General features: G+C 38.0%; 2 protein-coding genes across 2 annotated transcripts in view; one reads left to right on the top strand and one right to left on the bottom strand.

Annotated features, from left to right (window-relative positions):
• Window positions 1-13,648: 13,648 nt before the first annotated feature.
• LOC126162076 (WD repeat-containing protein 82) lies at window positions 13,649-18,668 on the bottom strand. The gene has a single exon (XM_049918348.1). The coding sequence runs from the start codon at window positions 18,319-18,321 to the stop codon at window positions 17,374-17,376; it is 948 nt and encodes a 315-aa protein (XP_049774305.1). The 5' UTR covers window positions 18,322-18,668; the 3' UTR covers window positions 13,649-17,373.
• A 72-nt stretch (window positions 18,669-18,740) lies between these two features.
• LOC126162075 (alanine--tRNA ligase, cytoplasmic) overlaps window positions 18,741-22,183 on the top strand; it is a 183,895-nt gene continuing 180,452 nt past the window's right edge. Inside the window, exons 1-2 of the mRNA XM_049918347.1 lie at window positions 18,741-18,883; window positions 19,134-19,294. Coding sequence (XP_049774304.1) covers window positions 19,154-19,294 — 141 coding nt within the window. The 5' untranslated portion in view covers window positions 18,741-18,883; window positions 19,134-19,153. The remainder of the gene's footprint in view (window positions 18,884-19,133; window positions 19,295-22,183) is intronic.

The following is a 22,183-nucleotide window of genomic DNA, read 5'->3' as shown; positions in this document are numbered from 1 at the left end:
TTCCACCCTCCACCCCCTCCCCACCCCCAAATCAATCCTGCATCTGTCAAACAGTCAGTATACAGCTGCCTGTAGACAGGCAAAGGGGGACACTCCACTGGTCCACTAGTAAAAATATCACAGCATCAACATATCTCAGCACTTTGCCAGAAGGATTGAAACACAAGACGTTTTCACTATGGCATAACATGTTTTCATTATATGTTAATTACACAGAATGTGAGAATTTCAGATGTTCCTAGCAACAGAGTTTTTTTTGGTTTGGTATGTTGGTACTCAGTAAATATTTACATATAACATTATCCACTAGGTGGTCATTACAATTTTGTTTATATATCAGACATTATGATTACCTTATTCTTTTTATAATTTGAAATGGTTGCATATGATATAATTAGCATACTAAGATAAGACACAAAATACATCCAGTAACCTTTAGAATGGTATTGGAATTTGGGTGGTGGCTAGCCCTCAATCAAAGAAAAGGTGTGATAATGATCTGTTCAGTTTGCTTTCCATTCTGGTCTGTTACATTTCACTCTCATATTGTCAGGACTGCCTAAGAGGGTGTCTAACCACAATAATTATGGGCCAAGGTCAAACTGAGGCCCTCCTTGCCACCAAGTCACTGGGCATCTGCCAGTGCCAGATCCTGGATGGGAGGTCACAGTCTGAATATTTTTTGTGCTCGTGTCAGTCGGCATAGCTGGGACAGGCAACCAGCACATCCTGTACTCATACAGCCATGCCAATCTGCCACTTTTGTTCCTGACGCAGTTCAGCCATCCAGCCAGAAATGTATATCTTTCAAGGTAGGTCCACCATCACGCAGAGCTGGGCATAGATGATACTGTCATCTTCACGACAATGCTTCACTGCCTACGTCTGTACATTCCATGTCCACCAACTAGCACGCATGTGATGGGAGCATGAGCTACTAGTATCGACTACTGAAAAGTAATAAACCAACTAAAAACTAACAAGTTCTCTGTCCACATTAATAGCCACTGACAAACTAAGGCAAGAGAAAGCTTGACCACTCAGTTGCTGAATATATTGCCAACACAGAGTGCTTCATTTCAACGACTGCTTCACAGGTTGCACCACATGGATCCTTCCTACCAATACCAGCTTTTCTAAATTGCGCAGGTTATAAGTGTCCCTGCAATATATCCTACATTTCCACAGCCCCCTGACCTCAACCTTCGCTAGTCCCTGTCCTCTAGTTACCTATCCCCTTCTCTACTTCCATACCAGCATAACACAGCCTTCCATTCCCCCAATGCACTCACTAGTCCTTTTCACCCCAATATCTCTCCTTTTCCTTCCAATCTTTCCCTTTATTTCTCTCATCCCCAAAGCTTCCAACTGCTTCTACCAACCCTACCCTGTCCCCATCACATCTCTGCACACTTCTACAAGCTGCACTACACGTTCTCTGATCCTACCCTGCTATTACCCACCTTCCCCACCCCATGCCTCCTCCTTACACCTGACACTGGTTTGCTTCTCCCATCATGTGCAATTACAACCAGATCCAGCTGTGACGGCTAGAAACAGAGATCATGCATGTATAAGTTGTGCTTGTGTGAACAAGAAGAAAGCATTTTGGCTGACAGCTAAATCGAACAGCAGTCTTTTTGTTGTGTAACTTGTCTCATCAACTCCTCTATATGGTTTGAAAAGTAATAAATACATCTTGCTGTCACTGAGTATCTTTTGATTCATCCCAATCCACCATCCTCTACCAGAGAAGATCCGGACCCTTAACATTACAATCATGGGGGAATTGGAAGAGTGTCAGCTCATCATACTCAGGGTTCCGTGTTCGAAATGCACTAATTGCAATTTTCTTTTAACAGTTTACACATGGAATTGTTATAGGGAAGAACATTTTTCTGACATGCAAAAGGATGTTTTGGAGTTTATTGCAATGTTCTTTTGGCAATCTGTTTTTGCTTCATTAGTTGAAAGTAGCAGGCCTATATATACATTTCTATACATAACACCGCACCTATCAGTACAAATGTACTCTGTAGGTTTGCTACTTTCAACTAATGAAGCAAAAGCAGACTGTCAAAAGAACATTACTACAAACTCTGATGCGTCCTTTTACAGGTCAGAAAAATGTTCTCCCAAATAACAATTTCACGCATAAAATGTAAAAACAAATCACCATCAGGGCACTTTGAACTCGGGACCTTTAGTACAACGATCTGACACTCTACTAACTCCCTTACCAGGGCTCTTCACTGCCATGGCTTAGGGATACACTTTTCCTATACACCATAGTTCTGGTGTTACTTTTAATTACCGTTTACATATCTTCTACTGGACGACAGAATGAACTAAATCGGTGTCTTGGTTGATACTCTATCGATACACATTTGGTGCCAATCTGAGTGTCTGATATCTGGAGGGTTGGGTGTCAATAGTGCGTTGGGCAGTCAACTCTGCTCTTGGCCACAGTTGGTGCAGTGGGCATTCATTCATGTGTTTGGTTCTTTATACATGTCCACATGAAATTACATGCAGCTTCAAACAAGCAACAATGATCTTTTAGTAACAGAAGTAGACATTAATGGGCAAACACTGAATGAAGTGCAGCATGTAAAATTCCTTATAGTCCAGATAGATAATCGGTTAAAATGGAATCAACACGTGGATAAATTTGCCAAGAAGTTCAGTTCAACACATTAGGCCTTACAGGCATCTCCCACCGTGTTGACCTAACGACAAGAGTGTTGGCATATTATGAATATTTTCACTCCATGGGGCATCAAACCTAAACATGTTTGTTCAATAAAAGTGAGCAGTAAGAATATTGTCCAAAGAAGACACTCTTACATTTCGCAGAAAATTGTTTAAGGATCTTGGGATTCTTATACTCACTTCACAATACATTTACTACTTGATGATTTTTATAGCTGATAATATAAATCAGTTGTAAATGAACTGTTATATAAACAGTCACAATACAAGACATAAAATAATTTTCTAATAAAGATCGACTCCTCAACCAGGATTCAGAATGGAGTTACGTTCTCTACTGGTAAGACATTCAATAAGCTCATGTTATTATAACGCAAAAAATTGGGAATCCCTAATAGTTCAAAAGAAAATTAAAACACATGCCTCTCTAGCCACACTTTCTACAAATTGTCTGGATAAGGTTCAGTGACTTAAAGGTTCTGTAGCCCACATGTTTCAATGTTTGCCATAAAGCTGTACAAACAATAATATACTATAAATAGTACTAAGTACTGATAGAGGTAAAAATATTTTCTTCGAAAAATACCACTATAATCAAGTAGATACTATGCTAATATTGGCAAATAAACAGTAGCTATACAGTAGAGCTAAGGTGGCAGCATGTTTTTTTCTAAAGTGTATCAGCTTTCTTTCTAATTTTTCAATTAAAATACGTGGCTTAAATGTGAATAGTGCTCAACAATATAGTGATAGTTTATTGCAAATATACAGAATACAACATAAGTTTCTACAAGACTTTGCCTTATATTAACATATTTTTTTAACTCGTACCACATTCCTAAGGATTCTCCTCCTTGATGGGATCTATAGAACATGAAAAAATTGATTTCAATTGAACTTTGTCCTCATATGTCAAACTTCATAAAACCGCATTTAAAATAGTTGGAAAATCAGTAAATACATGGCAGATGACACTCAGTTCTGAATCACTGGAATAAGCGGAAGACAGTAAGGTCAGTCATGAAATATGAACTGGGTATTACACTGAGGTGACAAAGTCATGGAACAGTGATATCCACTTTTGCAGATGGCGGCAGTACCGTGAACACAAGGTATAAAAGGGCAGTGCATTGGCAGAGCTGTTATTTGTACTCAGGTGATTTATGTGAAAATATTTCCAATGTGATTACGACTGCACGATGAAGAGACTTTTAACGTGGAATCGTCGATGGAGTTAGATGCAAGAGAAATTCTACTTCGGTAATAGTTATGGAATTCAGTTTTCCAAGATATGCAGTGTCAAGAATATCAAATTTCAGGCATTACCTCTTACTATGGACAATGCAGTGGTTGACGGTTATCACTTACGGCCAAGAGCAGCAGCGTTTGCATGGAATTGTCACTGCTAACAGACAAGCAACACTGCATGAAACAACCACAAGAATCAATGTGGGATGTACGGCGAACACACCCGTTATGACAGTGCAGCAAAATTTGCCATTAATGGGGTATGGCAGCAGATGACCAACACACGTCTTTCCTAACAGCACAAAATTGCCTGCAGTGCCTCTCCTGGGCATGTAACCATGCTGGTTGATCCCTAGATGACTGAAAACCACGGCCAGGTCAGATGAGTTCCAGTTTCAGTAGGTAAGAGCTGACGGTAGGGTTCGAGTTTGGTGCAGACACCATGAAGCCATGGACCCAAGTTGTCAACAAAGCACTGTGCATGCTGGTGGCAGCTCCGCAATGGTGTGAGTTGTGTTTATATGGAATGGGCGGGGTCCTCTGGTCCAACTGAAGCAATCATTGAATGGAAATTGGTTATGTTTGGCTACTTGGTGACCATTTGCAGCCATTCATGGACTTCATGTTCCCAAACAATGATGGAATTTTTATGGATGACAATGTACCATGTTGCTGGGCCACAACTGTTCGTGACTGGTTTGAAGAACATTCTGGACAATTTGAGCAAATTGTTTGCCCACCCAGATCTCCCAATATGAATCCCATCAAACACTTATGGGACAAAATGTTGCACTGGCGGTACTTTTGCAATTATGGACAGCCACAGAGGTTGCAAGTCTCAATACTTCTGCAGGAGACTTCCAACACCTTACTGAGTTGATACAACATCGAGTAGCTGCATTATGTTGGGTGAAAGGAGGTCCAACATGGTATTAGGAGGTAGCTCAGGAGTTTAGTCACCTCAGTGAATGTCTTGCAGACAGAAATACTCAACCCTCCTTCAGAAGCAGCTGTAAATGTTTACCTACAGACTAAAATACATCTCTCTCTTTCGCTTAGGAAGAAAGCAAACTTTTCAGCAAATCTGAAAGAATTACGACACACGATGTAGAAAAATAGTACTAATTTAAAGTTAAATTACTTAACAGGATTACAGCAAACCAATGGAAGTAGTCAAAGTAGTTTTGAATGTGACTGCAGAATCTTTACCTACAGAAGAAACCTCTCTCTCCTCTGAAGGAAGATTCTTTCTACATACTGTAAAGTACATGAAAATGAAGGTGTTGTCCAAGAAGGGCTTACAGGAATTTGTGAGGAATGAAAATGCGTCATGCTTTACCAGTCTCTTCAAAAATTGTTGGTAAATTACTAACAAGCAAATATGAAATACAATGTCAAGATATCAATTTCATTTCTGGAAAGATAACAGTACATTCTACAATATCAATGAATATTCTCTTTGGAGAAATTCTGAAAAATCACAAGAACCTAGAAATCCAAAACATTTGATTATGTACTCCATTAAGTAACAAAAAAGGTAAAACAATCGAGAACCCAGAGATTGGTTTCACCACCACAGTGCTTTACTAGGCAAGGAGCTATTGAAGGTAGTTTGCTATTGCTTTCTCTTAAGTTGCATTGCCTCCCCCAGCCAATTACAGAGGAAATAAAGCGTAACACAAATTCCAAACCAAGGTGCAATTTGAGTTTTTGGAATTAATTAACACTGCAACAATAAATTCTAGGACTGACTGAGGATAAGGCCTCTGAGCTAGTATTATATAAACTGGAAAATAAGGAAACTGATATCCTACCTTTTAATGATTTAGATTACGTTTAATATACGGAAAAGAAAGCACAGCTGTAAAGGCAAATGAAGGAAATTATTTCTGTTATGAACGAGCCTGTTGTTAATCATCTGACTCTCAATACAAATTGACACAAAGTCTCATTGGGAGGTAACACACATGTAACAAATAAAAATAAAAACACACACCAAATTCCCTACAAGTGCCAACATCCAAGGCAGCTTAAATCCATAACACATCTTAATGGGTAATACTGTATTAACAAGTGTTTCAACACACTGTTTTAATCCCAAACCACCACTTCATACATTCCTGACACAGTGAAGAGTTTTTTGTCATATGTCAACTAAATGTTTTTGAAACATTGCCTACCAGTCTACATTTTCCCATTGCAACTGTCGAAGCACCATTTGGCTTATGATCTTTCAAAGGTGCAATTTTTTTAATTTTCTAATATCTGTACAGCATGCTATTCTTTTCTCCTTAACCCTCAAGGGTTCCTTGCTTAAAGTGTGGCAAACCCAAATAAAATTGTTCTGCACCCTTCCATTGTTGTTTCACAATGGCAAGGCCGTATCTAATCTTCTGTTATTGCTTCAGTTAACGCAGTGATAAACTGTGCTGTCATATGTCCAAGTGAGCAGCAGTAATATAAAATAAACAGCAAATTAACGAATTATTTGGGAATAAAGAGATGACTCAATGAAAGCCAGAAGTGCTGCGTCGTTGACAGATACAAAAGCAGAGCTTTGCTTTGCTAGCTTTCGGAATGAAATTCCTTTCTCAAGCTGTGGGAGAATGAGAAACACACACACACACACACACATTATTGGGTGAGGGGACAGCCACCCTTGGGTTTAAGCCAGAGATATTATGGTAGCGAAGGATAAGCTGTAAGGCGAGCTCCCATCTGCACAGCTCAGAAAACCTGGTGGCGGTGAGAAGGATCCAGACGGCACAGATTGTGAAATAGCCACTGAAATTTTCCATGTTGTGCTCCGCTGCAAGTTGTGCCACTGGGCAGTCCACCTTGTTTTCGTTTCTGGCAACAGTTTCACAGTGGCCACTCATTCTGGTTGACAGCTATTTGGTTGACATACCAATGTAAAATGCTGTGTTGTGGTTGCAGCAGATCTGGTATATTGGATTGGACTGATCTTGGGGAAGACGCCAAACAGCGAGGTCATCGGTCTTATTGGATTATGGAAGGATGGAGAAGGAAGTTGGCTGTGTCCTGTCAAAGGAACCACCCCAGCATTTGCCTGAAGCGATTTAGGGAAATCACAAACAACCTAAATCAGGATGGCTGGACGTGGGACTGAACTGTCGTCCTCCCGAATGCGAGTCCAGTGTACTAATAACTGCGCCACCTTGCTTGGTAGCTGGTATATAACATGTCTGCTTTCACACGTGGTCCAGCCTCTGATGGGGTAGGATAAGACTGTGACAGGACTGGAGTATGAGGAGGTGGGTGAATGGACAGGGAAGGTCTTGCATCTGAGTCTTTGCAAGGGTCTGATCCCTGTGGCAAGGGATTGGGTGGTGGGAGTGGCATAGGGATGGACCAAGATGACATGGAGGTTAGGTGAGTGGCGGAACACCATTTTTGGAGGGGATGGCAGTATCCTGGGTAGAATGTCTCTCATTTCAGAGCATGTTGCTGGTAATAATAAATGATCTGATGAAGGACATGGCTCAGTTGCTCCATTCCTGGGTGGTATTGGGTGACAATGGGGGCACTTCTTTGTGGTTCGTTCTTGGAATGGATCTGAGTGGTCTGCGAAGGCCTTTGAGAGGCTTTCAAGCGTACTGGGTAAGAGAGTTCTCATCACTGTAGATGTGTTTGTCACAGGTGGCCAGACTGTATGGGAGTGATTTTTTGGTATGGAAGGAGTGGCAGCTGTCAAATTGTGGATACTGGTGGTGATTGGTGGGTTTGATGGGGACTAAGGTGTGGCTGTAGCCATATGCAAGGAGGGGATTGACTTCTAGGAAGGTGGCATGATGGTTGGAGAAGGACCAGGTGAAGTGGGTGGGAGAATGCTAGGTAAGAAAAAAATGTACGGTCCATGCGAGAAAATGACACCAAGCTAGCAGCACAATCCCACAATGAGGCAGTTGTCCATGAGATAATGAGTAATCAACTAAGTGGTTGACTGACTTCTGATGCAACTGTGCTGTTTAATACTTTGAGGGGGTCATTACTGTGTGATAACAACTATCCATGGCAATAGAGTGATATAATGAAAGTTTATTTGATTATTGTTTAATTAAACAGTGCTTTAGCACATATTGTGTAAGTTTTATTTTATCAGAGTTCAATTAAAATAGGATTAAAATTACAGCACTGTGCTCATATGCATACCTTAACACACAAAGATAGGTATTCTTTACAAGAGTACAAAGAGTGCTGTGTGCCCACTCATTTTATGACCATCGGCACATCCGCAAAGGGGTTAAATGTCTCCCTACATTCATATCATATTTACAGTTTATGTTGGCAATACTTGTAACCTTGCTTCTTCTTGTACATGCATTTCACAATTATCAACTTTCATTTCAAACATCATATTTTCAATAATTTTTTCCGCATTATTAGCCTTGCCTGCATCACAACAGTTGACTTCAACCAGACAATTATAGCTTATTATTTTACATGGGCCATTCCACTTGTAAATGAGCCAGAATAAAAAGTGTAGCTTAAAGGAATGATATTTACTTCTTTTTAATAAAATATTATTTCTTTTTTTAAAAAAAAGGTGGCACTAACTTAATCAAGTTTATTGAACAGGGAAGTTACTGACATTAAGTGTGCACAACATCGTGAAATTTAAAAAAATATATTTAAAATTATTACTCTTTTCTACAGTTGAAGTGCTATCCCTCAGTTTTGTAAATATTGGTCTGATCACATAATCTATGGTGCTTTCGAATGCATCAAATTCTGGAAACAAGCAGTTCTTATGTAATTTTGGAAAACGCTTTCTACTATGTAAATTCCTTTGTTTTATTGTATTTTTGTTGTAATCTTTATATCTGATGAAATCTGTAACATGAAATACCTCAAAATATGCTCTTGGGTCATCACTTTCTTCCAGAACCTCTTCAGTAGAATACTGCATTGTAGTTTTGGAGGGATTATTCACTGAAAAACCAAATTTATTACCACCTAAGTATATTTTGTTACAAGTGAGATATTTTATAAGTAATTTTAGTAAGGAAAGCCTATCATCAAACCCTGTTTTTCACACTTTTAAGATTAATTTGGCTACAGGTATCATTGAAACTGTTCTTTACGCAAGAATATTTAAATACAGGAGTATCTAAAAACACGACATGAATGACACAGAAAAAAGTGAGAAATTAAGAAAGAAATGTAATGAGACCACACACACACACACACACACACACACACACACACACACACACACACACACACACACACCATAAGATTGCTTAATCAACTGATATCATCATTTGATTTCTACAAATGTGCCCCATCCTTGTCTAGTGTAGTTAAATGAGTCCACTAAATTCTGCTGGAGAGTCGAATTAAAAGAAAGCAGTTCTTGCTAAACTCTTAGATAATGTATCAGATATGCACTAAAATAATCAAATAAAATAAAAAAACCAACAAGTGGGTGTGGAATGAGATATCTGAAGAAATAAAATGGAAAGTCTGAAAGCTTTATTTGAGTGATGTCTGTTGAAAATACCCTGAAAGAAAAAGCACAAAGTTAGTTAAATGAAGGGAAGAGAATGACATTGAAAAATCACACGACAATGACAATTACAGAAGCATATGGGTATTTTGATATTAAAATCCTGACCTAAACATCCACAATTAAATATTTTAAATTCTGCCCACCTCAAATACTTCCATCCCAGACAGCCTAACATTTACTATCTCAATATACAAATTTCACCTTTTTTGGAAATGTTGCTAAACTGAAAACTTTCCAGAAAACCTACAGAGCTGGTAAGATGTGGCACAGTACTGAAGGTGAACATTGCAAAACAATACACAGTAATAAGTATGACGTGAATAATTTACAAAATACTGGTGATTATGGTACTGAAACAAAATCTGTTGTAGTCAGGGGACAGTGAACGTACATGGCTCCATTGAGAATTTACTGAATCAGATTCTAAAACAGTTGTCTTTATTTAATGTCCATTGTTTTTTAAACAGTTTGAGAAACAGAAGGAAAAATCTTGGAAATGCCAAGTTATACCACAAATTTTTGGAGTAACATACTAAAATTAAATCCACTGTCCTTCAAAATCATGAACTAATAACTTTTATGAGTAGTGCCTGGATTAATGGAAATACAAAGCTGTCACATGCTATTTGGGAGGAAATGTCTTGTATAAGTCTTCAGCCTAGACAGTTGTTAACACCAGCATCCGTGATCCTCTAAAGGAAAAATTTCCAGTCTTCATTATTTGCTTTTCTAGTGATGGATGTACTGGACAATTACATACATCAGAGTTACATTTACTAGAGAAATGTGTTAACTTGTATGTTGAGTCAAACTTCCTGGGCTACATCCTATGGTAAGGATGATGATGATGATTACACGGTCCATCCAAAAAGTTCCAAGACAGATTTTATTCCTGGTGTAAAGCAATGTCAGCATGATAACTACAGTGGCACACCCGATGGATGACTCGAACCTCCCGATGGGGGGGAGTTGCGCGAGTCGTGACAGGACACCTCAGACTGCGCAGCAGTATTGTAACAGTGTTGTGTCGCAAATATCAATGGTGCCACATTTTTAAATAAAGTGTTCAAGGTGTTCTCCAGAATGTTTTTAAGAAGAAAGTATGTGCAATGTTTGTCCTGCACACAAAAACAATGTAAATGGACACCTTCCCTAACTTCACTGAAATGCAGAATGTGGGCAATTCAATTCTGTTAAAAAATCATCACGAGCAACAAGACTTGATTTTTCAGTAAAACCTACCACAAAGCAACAAAGTCTAGAAATTCATATGAAGGGTGAACGTTCTGATGACATAATCAACATTCAAGTCAATGTGGTGTGCGTGCTGAACATCCAGAAGGAATTTACTGACAGTTTACATTGTTCTATGAACGTTCTCTGTGTTGTAGTCAAGTGAGAGAGAACTATATAGAATACCTGAAGCATTAAAACCACCGTCTATGTTTCTCCATCTTTTTTTTATTAATCTAGTCTTGAAACTTTTTAGACTGATAGGGTAACAAAAAGACCTGTATGACAAAAAGGAAAGATGAGGCAATAACTGCTAAAAGTGCAAGAGACTTCTATAAACATGCAAGAAAACATATTCAAGTAATAAGAGTGCCATTTGTAACAAGGGATCCAGCTTTAGCATGATATGAAACTATACAAGCAATTGAGATGTCCCAAACAAAACAATTTTGAAGTCCACACTGATTCAGTTTATTGCATGGTTTACCTATCAGCCCAAATTTTGATTAGTTCGTGTTTTAGGGCCAAATATATCCAGTTAATAAACAGTGTCACCTCTTTAACATTCTGATGAATTTAAATCCTCATTTATCAGCGTATATTTGGTTATTGAAGTGATCACAAACAAGGAACACGTGTTATGGTGGTGTGAATTTAAGAAATGGGGGTGATTCGTAGTTTAACATTTGAACTGCAGCCAACAGCATTGTTCCGCCATGTTAACCCGTAGTGTACGCTTCAGTGACGATTTTCATGTTAATTTAGGTATGACAAGGTTATTTATGCACTATGGTGTTCATTATGTGTGGTGTGAACCAAGTACAGGTATTACTTTAAGAATAAACAGAGACTGTTTTCCAAGCATATAAATTCTACTAGGTCAGAAACAAACAGCATTGCCAATTACCACAGTAGACAATGGCTGGAGGATGTGGTGTGGAAAAGGGAAAGAGAGCACAATGGCAACAGAGCGAAATATCATACTCTCCCTCTGCACCGAACACCTCATCAGAGCTGCCTTCTTGAGTGCACACCACTGCAGTAGTGTTTAAAGTAGACAGTAGGGTGGAAAAAATAAAGTCGTCATGTACATGTAAAGCAGAGCTGGAAAATTCGAGGCGATGTGTTTTAAAATGTGTGGATGATGCCATGACGTTTAAGTTGGAGTAAAATAACATATTTTACAATATAACACTGAAAATGTCAGGTGATATTTCTCCGATATTCAAAGCCAACAGATAATAAGGCCAATTAGCACTTGGATTTTTGTGATTTAAATCATAGTAAAATCATCATCTAGATTTGTAATTCCATTCTTTTATATTATATTACAGAAATTCTGAGACCATCAAGCTACTCATTTTATGTATACATGTTGCATGTGCAAGAAATATTGGTCACAGGCACAAGACTATTAAAATGTCATTTCTGTTTTGAGTATATATATTGTGTACAGTTTCTAGTATGTTACTAGTACCTCAAAACAGGTCTTGTAGTTGTCCAAATTCATAGAAAATTGTAACTGTCTTTCAGAACCTTGCAAGATACAGTTGATTTTGGGCACACGTAGAAAGATGGGAGATTTGTCCAACATATCTCAACCCATTACAGATTAGCAACTTTGGGTTCTGTGGTGGTGAGAAGTGATCAATGATAATAACCCGCTGCCATGGACATTAACAAAATTCAGTGTGAGTCATTATTCTATATACGTATCCTTGAAAATGTTTTTACCAGAATGTGGAATCTTTTTTTGTTTATGATTTTTATGATATTTGGTTACTGTTACACCTAGTTCAGTGATGTAAATAAAAATGTGGAAACTGTATCCTACTGTGATTACAAAACACTGGTTTTAAGGGTGATTTTATCTTTACAAAGAAGGCAAAGGTAGCTCATGTTAGTGGACATTTTGTCTTTTTCAAATGGACAACTCTTTAATTAAAATTCCTGATGGTCATATTTTTAAAAACTCCAACAAAGCATGCAAGGGTAGAATCTTTATCATTATAAACAACACACTGTTTTATTTGTTGGTTAGGAAGAACTACAAGCATTTTCTAAGCAAATGATAAATAAAAGTGTCATTCATTTTTGCATAACCAAACACGTCCTCTCATAACACAAATTATTATAAAAAACCAACAAACTGAGACAAAACATTTCTAGTTGGTCACCATGGTTAACCCTAGCTTGAAATGGTGTGCAGACTTAACAGGAGGCACTGTAATACAAAAGCACATGATATTACTAAAATGTCTCAGTCACCTCTTCATTTACATGAAACCAGTAAGAATACTAAGCTTAAACTGGAGGAAGTTGTGTCACAAATAGGTTTGTCAAATTGTGGCACATTTAACAACGGAAGGAAAGCAAGCTTTATCATCAGAAAAAATAATAATAATATTAATACTCTGCCAAAATGGCTTAATTACAAACAGGGATGAAGTAGACAAAATTAGTTTTATTACATGTGACATGTAAAAACATTTTATCACATATGTATTTATAAAATGAATTTAATATACACATATATATATACATATATAATTAAACAATTTATAAGACAAATTATACACATCAATACACACTGTCAAGTGACAGGAAAATTTCAAATGCCTATTTCTTAAAACATCCAATGCAATCAGTAGGATTGGTATCACAAAAGAATACTGTAGGTGTCTATCAGCAACTTGTGACGATAATTCAAAAACTAAATAAAATAGCATTATGTGCGTAACATTTCACACCCACTGCACACAAATTTACCACATAAAATACTATGTGCGCCATAAATTTAATATTGAGGAGACATGTAATGTACATTTATGAACCTGTAAGAACTGTAAAATTATGGATGTGTAATTACTTAATTTCCATATTGTTCAATGCAGGAAATAATTATGTTACTCAAAACCTGTTATTTAGGGACCACCGAGATATTTAAATAATTCTGCAGTCTTGCTGAATCATGTCACTGATGCTACTTATACGCTACACTACAAGAGAAACTAAAACTATATATTTCTTGTACAGTTGAGTACTAAGCTTTACAGGCAATGATAAACCAGGGTAATTCTGTGTATCCTTACACACAATTTTGTAAAGCGGCATGAGAAACAACAAATAGGAATGAGTGGACACATTCAAATACAAACATTTCCTAGTAATAAATATCTAATCTAACATCTCAAACTAGGCTATATTACAGAAAAAATGCATGCTACTGCAGACAAAACAGGAAAACAAGAAAAAATAATCTACAAGCCACAATGTGTAAATGACACTTATGAGATCATTTCTGTCAATTATATCATTTATAAGGTGGCAAATCTATACAACACACACATATAGAATAGTGGATACAAAAATATTGGGATGTAAGCACCACATTACTTAAATGTCATATTCACGAGAATGAATAACTGCCATGGAACATAGGGATCATTTTGCAGTTTTACACAAATACACAACTATAAAATTACACTAATATTAATACTAACACACATATTTTCCGTAAGTTAGAATACACTATAAATGCAAATATTTTATCACATCACAGCTAAAAATCTCAGATTTTCATGCACATATGTAAAAGATAACAGTGCTTTCTTCTGTAACAAGAATTACTTCACTAATTCTTCTCAATACTGACAGAAAACTAAACAGTAGCAACAGGGATAAAGAAAATAAACAATTCAGAATCTTTTTACAAAAAAATTACCTAGCACTTCTAGCTAGAAGGTCAAATAAACATAGTCAGAAAAACAAACACACACACACACACACACACACACACACACACACACACACACACCAGAGAAAGAGATAGATTTGATTAATTAATTTTTAAAAAATAATTTCTCATCCTCTTCAAGTTTACTATGATTGCCAGAAAATATCCTTGTCACTGGGTTTAGATTTAGATCTGTAATTATTTTACACTTTTTAGGCCCAAAAGCTGTTTCTTTGGTTCATTCAACTGTTAATACTGGCAAGGATTGATCCTAAACAAACCTAAATGTTGCTCCACAGAAGTTGTCCGATATGCAAACGACACGGAGAAAATTTTATTTCTCAAGCTGTGCATGTAACTGTGGAGCCGGTTTAGTTTTCCAAACTTTTAAGGCAATTTCCACTGAAACAAATGACAGAGGACACAAGCTACCTGCCACTCTCCAAGCTTGCTTTCTTTATATCACTCATAAAAATGGATGTACACACTATTTGAAAAGTACGAACATAGAAAAAAAGTACGTTTGAGTGCTAGAAAACATGTTCCTGCAGACTTCTTCATATTTCTTCATCACTGAGTCTGATGAAGCGAAATTATAAACCCACATGCAATTTCGAGGATACTAAAATTCTGAGGCATTAATTAAGATTAATATTCACACTGTCCACTGGCATCTAAATCTACAATTCATGTATGGCATGCTCAAAACAGTCTGACACGAAATTGAGAAAAAAAGTAAAAAATGAAAGAGGCACAAAACAGAGACAGCTAACCAACCCTGTTGGAGGTGGAGGTGAGGAGGAGGGTGAGACCTCATACTTGATTTAAACCTTTACAAAATTTAAAAGCCTGAAAATCTCGATAACAGAAAGTAATTTGAAACAATGAATGTTCACACTGTGGTAATGAGAACATATCAATTATAGAGGTATTTCCAAGGAACCACAGGTAACCAATTTTCTAAAACACACTCAAATTGTAGTACTATCTTCTACATAGAGTACACAAGAATGATGCCTGTACTATTCTGTGTCATCAAAATTAGAGACAGAATCCCCATATATTCAGACCTACACATGTTATGCAACTGTGGGGTTGTTGTTTCACACTAATAGATTTTTTTTTTCTAGTTCTGTTATTTCACATTGTTTGAAAACCACATGTGTGTTGTATATGTATTTTTCCAGCAATGTGCACACTCCACAGCCGGCACAAATCATTTTAACAATTACATATAAATAGTTCCACAGCAAGACAGTAATATGTACACTTTATATACATGTAGAACAATATATGTTCACATTGCACTCAAACATTTGACAATAGAACAACAAAATATTGAAAGTTCTACATTCAACAACACAAATCTGCAAGAAAAGAAACTTTGTTATTCTTCAACACAGTAAGATTTTTCTAATAAATTTGTAATTTCTGAAGCAACAGCAATATAACAAAAATGGAAGAACAGTTCAGATACAAAAATATTCATTTTAATTTAGATTTACTCATTGAGTTTCAGGCTCCTCTCTAAATCAAGAACAGACCATTTTACCACAGTTGACATGGAAGCAGAAGTTTTAATTAATGTGTCTCTGATCATCTGCCTCAATGGCTCTGTGTAGCTAGTATCCTCATCCACTTAAGATGCAGAGATTAGTCAAGAAGAAGTCACATAAGACTCACTACCGAAGTGTTTATTTCCCTGGAGGTAGGCCTACATGCTTGATGTGAGCTATTACTTGAGTAATGGAAAATGTGCATTTTAAATAATCTATAATGATCATTAGGCTGTATTGTAATTTCACTACTTTTTGTGGTAACAAGAGTTATAACAGTGTCCATTTGAAGCTACAGAAATGCTAACTGATTTCTAGTATCTGCTGATTTGTTAGCATTACTAAGAGCAATACATCAAACATGAAACTTCCTTAGTCTAACAACTGTTGCAAAATTGTCCATTAAAATTTACAAAAATGCTACGTCCATTAGTTGGTAACTGTTACAGCTACTAAGAGGCACTACACCAAAATGTGGAACATATAATATCAACAGTATGTGGTATTATGAAGCACTGTTCATTTAAAATGAGCAGAATGTATGACACACACACACACACACACACACACACACACACACACACACACACACCTCCAACATTTCTTGCAGTCAGCACATCATATCATTCCTCTTTAAAACAGCTTGAGGGCATTTGTACAACATAGATAATCCATCAACACACTCCTCCTTCAGCCAGCACTGGGCACAAACACATTGTGGACATGTACTTTAGCAAATAGTCTTGTCCTGTATGCTGATTTACGAAATCAGCTTGTACTAACATCTTTCATATGGAATCTTTCTGCCTACTCTGAAAGATGTGAGGCTTTCAAAATAGGATGGAAGCACAATATACATGTGGTAATCCACTTACTATTACAACCAAAAAAGCACGTCTCTTTCCCTATGTTCATGAGCAGAGGACAGAAATTGATATTCCATAAACCGTGCTGCTTACCAAAGCAAGTAGTGTGTCGTCATTAAAACAGTCTCCTACATGTACACAACTACTGGCCTGTACACCTTACCATCTATTAAGTATATGAAACGATTTCTTGTAGTCTTTCCAAATTTAAAATTACATAACCTATTACCGATTACATCAAGCAATATGTAAAATTTCGTACTCTATACACATTACAATCTCAAGGAACGTTTCTCCTCGATCCAAACACAAAATTACCCTGGAATGAAACACTTCAAGTCTTTGTCACGAAAAAGTATCATCATCTTACTGTCAAAAATAGTTCCACATACATACAAACGCCTTCTCCTCAAAAATATTCGGGCAATCTTAACAAATCTCACCCACTACATACGTCGTTATCTTCGACTGACACTGTGCACAACAGATTCAAGCATTTTCTTCTGCAGTTGGAAGCCAAAATGCCATATTTGTGCAGGCAGACGCAAGCATCATGTACTTGGGGTTGAACTGCACGCACTGGACAGGTGCTGGATGATCTGCATTGAGGACACAAACTTTGTACCCAGTATCTGCGTTCCACACATGAACTCTGCCATCCGTCGACCCACTGAAGACAAACTGCGAGTCTGGGCTGAAAGATGCTTCTATGGGTATTCCCTTGTTGTTTAAATGGCCAGTAAATGTCTGCAACGGTGTCCCGTGGAAGGCATCAATCAGTCGGATAATTGACCCATTTGTAGATATCAGAATAGTTTTCCCATCACGACTAAATTTTAGTCCAGTCCAATCACACTCCCTTTCTTGGCTTAATTTAAACGTTATGAAAGGACCTTTATCGAATGATCTCAAATCGTACAGTTTAATATGTTCTGAGTTTACCCCGGCTGCAAAGATAAGTCCTTCAGGATCGTATGCTGCAACTGGTCTTCCTGACAGATGCATAAGCCCTTGGCAATTCGGTGACCTCAGATCCCACAACCGCAATGTTTTGTCCAGCGAACCTGAGAGAAAAGTGTCTTCAACAGGGGATATGCAGAGTGAGACAACTTTCTTTGTATGTCCTGGGAAATAGCGAATATACTTATTATCGTGAAGGGATAAATATCGTATAGTATCATCCACTTTTGTGGAACTGTGAATTGCTGTGTTTTTTGCATGCGTAAAATGTATGAGATCAACTCCATATTTCTTGCTGTTGACTGTCCTCATCTGTGTCCCTTTTTCACAATCGTATATCACAATTTGATCATCCTCGCTGCAGGAAATCAATGTGTCTCCACTCGGCGAAAAGTCAATGCTATTTATCTTATCTGTATTCTCCCTGAATACTTTCGCTACCTTAAAACTTCGAACAACGTGGTCTACCAACTTCATGTTTATATAAGTTTAGCTGGATATTAAACCATACACGTATAATCCAACAACGCTTGATAGTTTCACCGCAGTACTACAGGATAACAAAGAACAAACGCCGACCGGAGAGAATCAACGTTCACAAAACACATGCCTTCACTTCACCGTCGTACGTAAATAATACTGTTAACAATTAACAAAAACGCGGGTTTTGTGTATTACGGCAAACCAAGGCAACCTTCGACAAGCTTAATCACAACACTAACGCGACAACTCTACCTCCGTCACAGACTTCCGACGTATCACTAACCGCGATCGTTAGCTGCGAACCGTGGAACGAGATATCTTGCAATAGATGTCACTGTATTCGCTGCGTCCAGACAACTGCACGAACTCCATACTTTGCGGTGGAACTCTTTGGTTCAGTACGTGATGTGGTTTATCTTTGTTATAGTCTGGAACTGAAAGCTGCACCACAGTCCACACATGTGGTGAAAGTATAAGGAAGTAGGAACTGATGCAAGTGAGGCCAGTGTATATGACGTTTGTGATAATACCAATTGCGCTCTCATTTTCCGTGGAGGTATATCTGAATGACATTACACAGTTCACCTAGTGTCAATATACATTTTATTTACTGTGATATTAAAGCTGTAAATATATTTCTCATTTACAAGCAATGTTTACTGTTTGTTGTGCCATATGTTGAAACTAAACTGAGTGACATGAAAGCTACATTATTCTTTAATACCAATGTTTCGTTCGAATAAGATTTTTTTCAGTCAGAGGAGAGCCTAATCTGCTGTAAATAAATAATCATCTTCATTTTTCAGTGTCGCGATTAACCGCCGAGATGCCACCAACAGCGAAAGAAATAAGAACAACCTTTCTAAAATTTTTTATAGAAAAGAAGGGACATCAGTATGTACATTCATCCTCAACAATTCCCCTTGATGACCCAACACTCCTCTTTGCAAATGCGGGAATGAATCAGGTTAGTAACCTGACGAATTAAAATAGACTTTCTGAGCCTGACATGCACATTCTTTCTTTCAATTTGTTTGCCCTGGAGAGTAAATATTAAACTAGAAACATTTGTTGTGTACACTGAGAGATGAAAATATTGGTTGTTACTGTAATTGCCTTTACATGTTTATTCAATATTTGATTGTGAATCGGGACTTTTTCATCATATTCGTTAATCATTAGTTAGACTGGTGTAATAACCGAAAGGAAAGCGCTGTTCTCAAACAACTACAATTATAAAATCAGAATGGTCTAGAAAAGCAGATGGACCATATGGTACTTGGTCGGGTTATATTTTCAACATTTATGTTTGTTATGGTGCAGGAACAACTAACGGAAAAAGCACTACTTCGATATAATAAATATATCAATGCGAGGAAGAAAAAAAAAGTGTATATTGTTCATTGAAAAAAGAATTTGATATCCTGAAATATAGTGTACATGATATTTTCATGGGTTTATTAAATTTCGTTGTAGATTCCTTTTGGCTGTCAAGGACAAATCCAAACAACCCTGAAATTTCCACAGCATATTTTAATAGTCATAAGTTTATTATTTTTAAACTGCCCTGCCTTTTTATAAAAATTCTTCCTCGAGTTTGGGAAAGCAATTGCTTCTTTTTGGGAAGCCAAGCTTGTCATCAGTTTAGATAAGTTTCTCAACTTAGTTGCCACATACAGGTAAATATATGCCTAAGGCTCAGATTCTTGTAAGTTACACTATGTGATGAAAAGTATCTGGACACCTGGCTGAAAATGACTTAAAAGTCCGTGGTGCCCTCCATCGGTAGTTGTGGAATTCAACATGGTGTTGGCCCACCCTTAGCCTTGATGACAGCTTCCCTCTCACAGGCATACGTTCAGTCAGGTGCTGGAAGGTTTCTTGGGAAAGACAGCACTTCATGGAGTGCTGCACCGAGGAGAGGTATCAATGTCAGTTAGTGAGAGCTGGCATGAAGTCGGTGCCATTCAAAATCATCCCAAAGGTGTTCTTTAGGATTCAGATCAGGACTCTGTGCAGGCTAGTCCATTGCAGAGATGTTATTGTTGTGTAACCACTCTGCCACAGGCCGTGCGTTATGGACAGGTGCTCGATCACGTTGAAAGATGCAATCACCATCCCCGAATTGCTCTTCGACAGTGGGAAGCAAGAAGGTGCTTAAAACATCCATCTAGGCCTCTGCTGTGATAGTGCGATGCAATACAACAAGGGTGCAAGCCCCCTCCATGAAAAACACGACCACACTGTAACACCACCACCTCCAAATTTTACTGTTGGCATAACACATGCTGGCATTCCCCATATCCATACCCTGCCATTGGATCGCCACATTGTGTACCATTTTTTGTCACTGCACAATGTTTTTTCACTGTTCAGTTGTCCTATGTTTACACTCCTTACACCAATTGAGGGGTCGTCTGGCTTTTATCGGCGGGATGTATGGCTTATGAGCAGATGCTCGACCATGAAATCAAAGTTTTCTGATCTCCCACCTGTCATAGTGCTTGCAGTGGATCCTGATGCAGTTTGGAATTCCTTGTGATGGTCTGGATAGATGTCTGCCTATTACACATTGCAACCCTTTTCTACTGTCACTGATATCTGTCAGTCAACAGATGAGGTTGGCCTGTACGCTTTTGTGCTGTATGTGTCCCTTCACGGACTTGCATTCGGGAGGATGACGGTTCAATCCCACGTCCGGTCATCCTGATTTAGGTTTTCCGTAATTTCCCTAAATCGCTTCAGGCAAATGCCAGGATGGTTCCTTAGAAAGGGCATGGCCATCTTCCTTCTCCATCCTTCCCTAACCCGATGGGACTGATGACCTCGCTGTTTGGTCCCCTTCCCCAGCAGCAACCAACCAACCAGCTGTCCCTTCATGTTTCCACTTCACTATCGCATCAGAAACAGTGGGGCTAGGAATGTTTAGGAGTGTGGAAATCTCGCGTACAAACGTGACACAAGTGACAACCAATCACCTGACCACGTGCAAAGTCTGCGATTTCCGCGGGGGAGCCTATTCTGCTCGCTCATGATGTCTAATGACTACTGAGGTTTCTGATATGAACTATGTGGCAGTAGGTGGCAGCAAAATTCACCTAATACGAAAAAAAAAAAAAAAGTTTTTGGGGGTGTCCAGATACTATTGATCACATAGTGTAGCATTATATGAGCCAACTCCCGTATTACATCTGCACCTACATGTCTGCTGTGCAATTCAAAAGCAAGTGCCAGGCAGAGGGTTCATTGAATATTTCTCTGTGTTCCACACAAATAGTACACAGGAAAAATTAAGACTTAATTCTTTCCTTGCAAGCTTTAATTTCTCTTATTTTACATCATTTCCCCCTATGTAGACCCTAACAAAATATTGTAGGATGTGTGTAGTGTAGGCAGTCTCCTTAGTAGTCCTTTTGTATCTTCTGGGTGTTCTACCAATAAAACAGTCTTTGATTTCACCTTCCCCAAAACATTTTCTGTTTTATTATTCAAACCTAATTTGTTCATAATTGTACTATCTAGATATTTAGTTGAATTGACAGCTTTTAGAGTGTATACTCTCACCCGATTGGCTTATGACCAACAGAAACAAATTATCAACAGCAACATGCAGTGCAAGAGTCTAGTACACCATGAGTGCACTTAAATGTGCGGATTGACTTGTTTTTGGTCTGGAGATTGGGATTTTCTTCCCGATGTTCTGACAGGCTAACCTTTTGTGAAGCTCAAGGCCTAGGTTATATTGGAATGCGACAATTTGGTTGAGAGTTGGCAAAGCCAGTGAGTATCAAAACAAAAATAAAATTGCTGATACAAATTGATGCCTAGTGTGGTTAGAAAATCATATGTCCAACAC

Source organism: Schistocerca cancellata, chromosome 2 (assembly GCF_023864275.1).
Source record: "Schistocerca cancellata isolate TAMUIC-IGC-003103 chromosome 2, iqSchCanc2.1, whole genome shotgun sequence".
NCBI lineage: Eukaryota > Metazoa > Arthropoda > Insecta > Orthoptera > Acrididae > Schistocerca > Schistocerca cancellata.
Note: the sequence above shows the minus strand (reverse complement) of the source record. Positions and strands in the feature narration are given on the sequence as shown.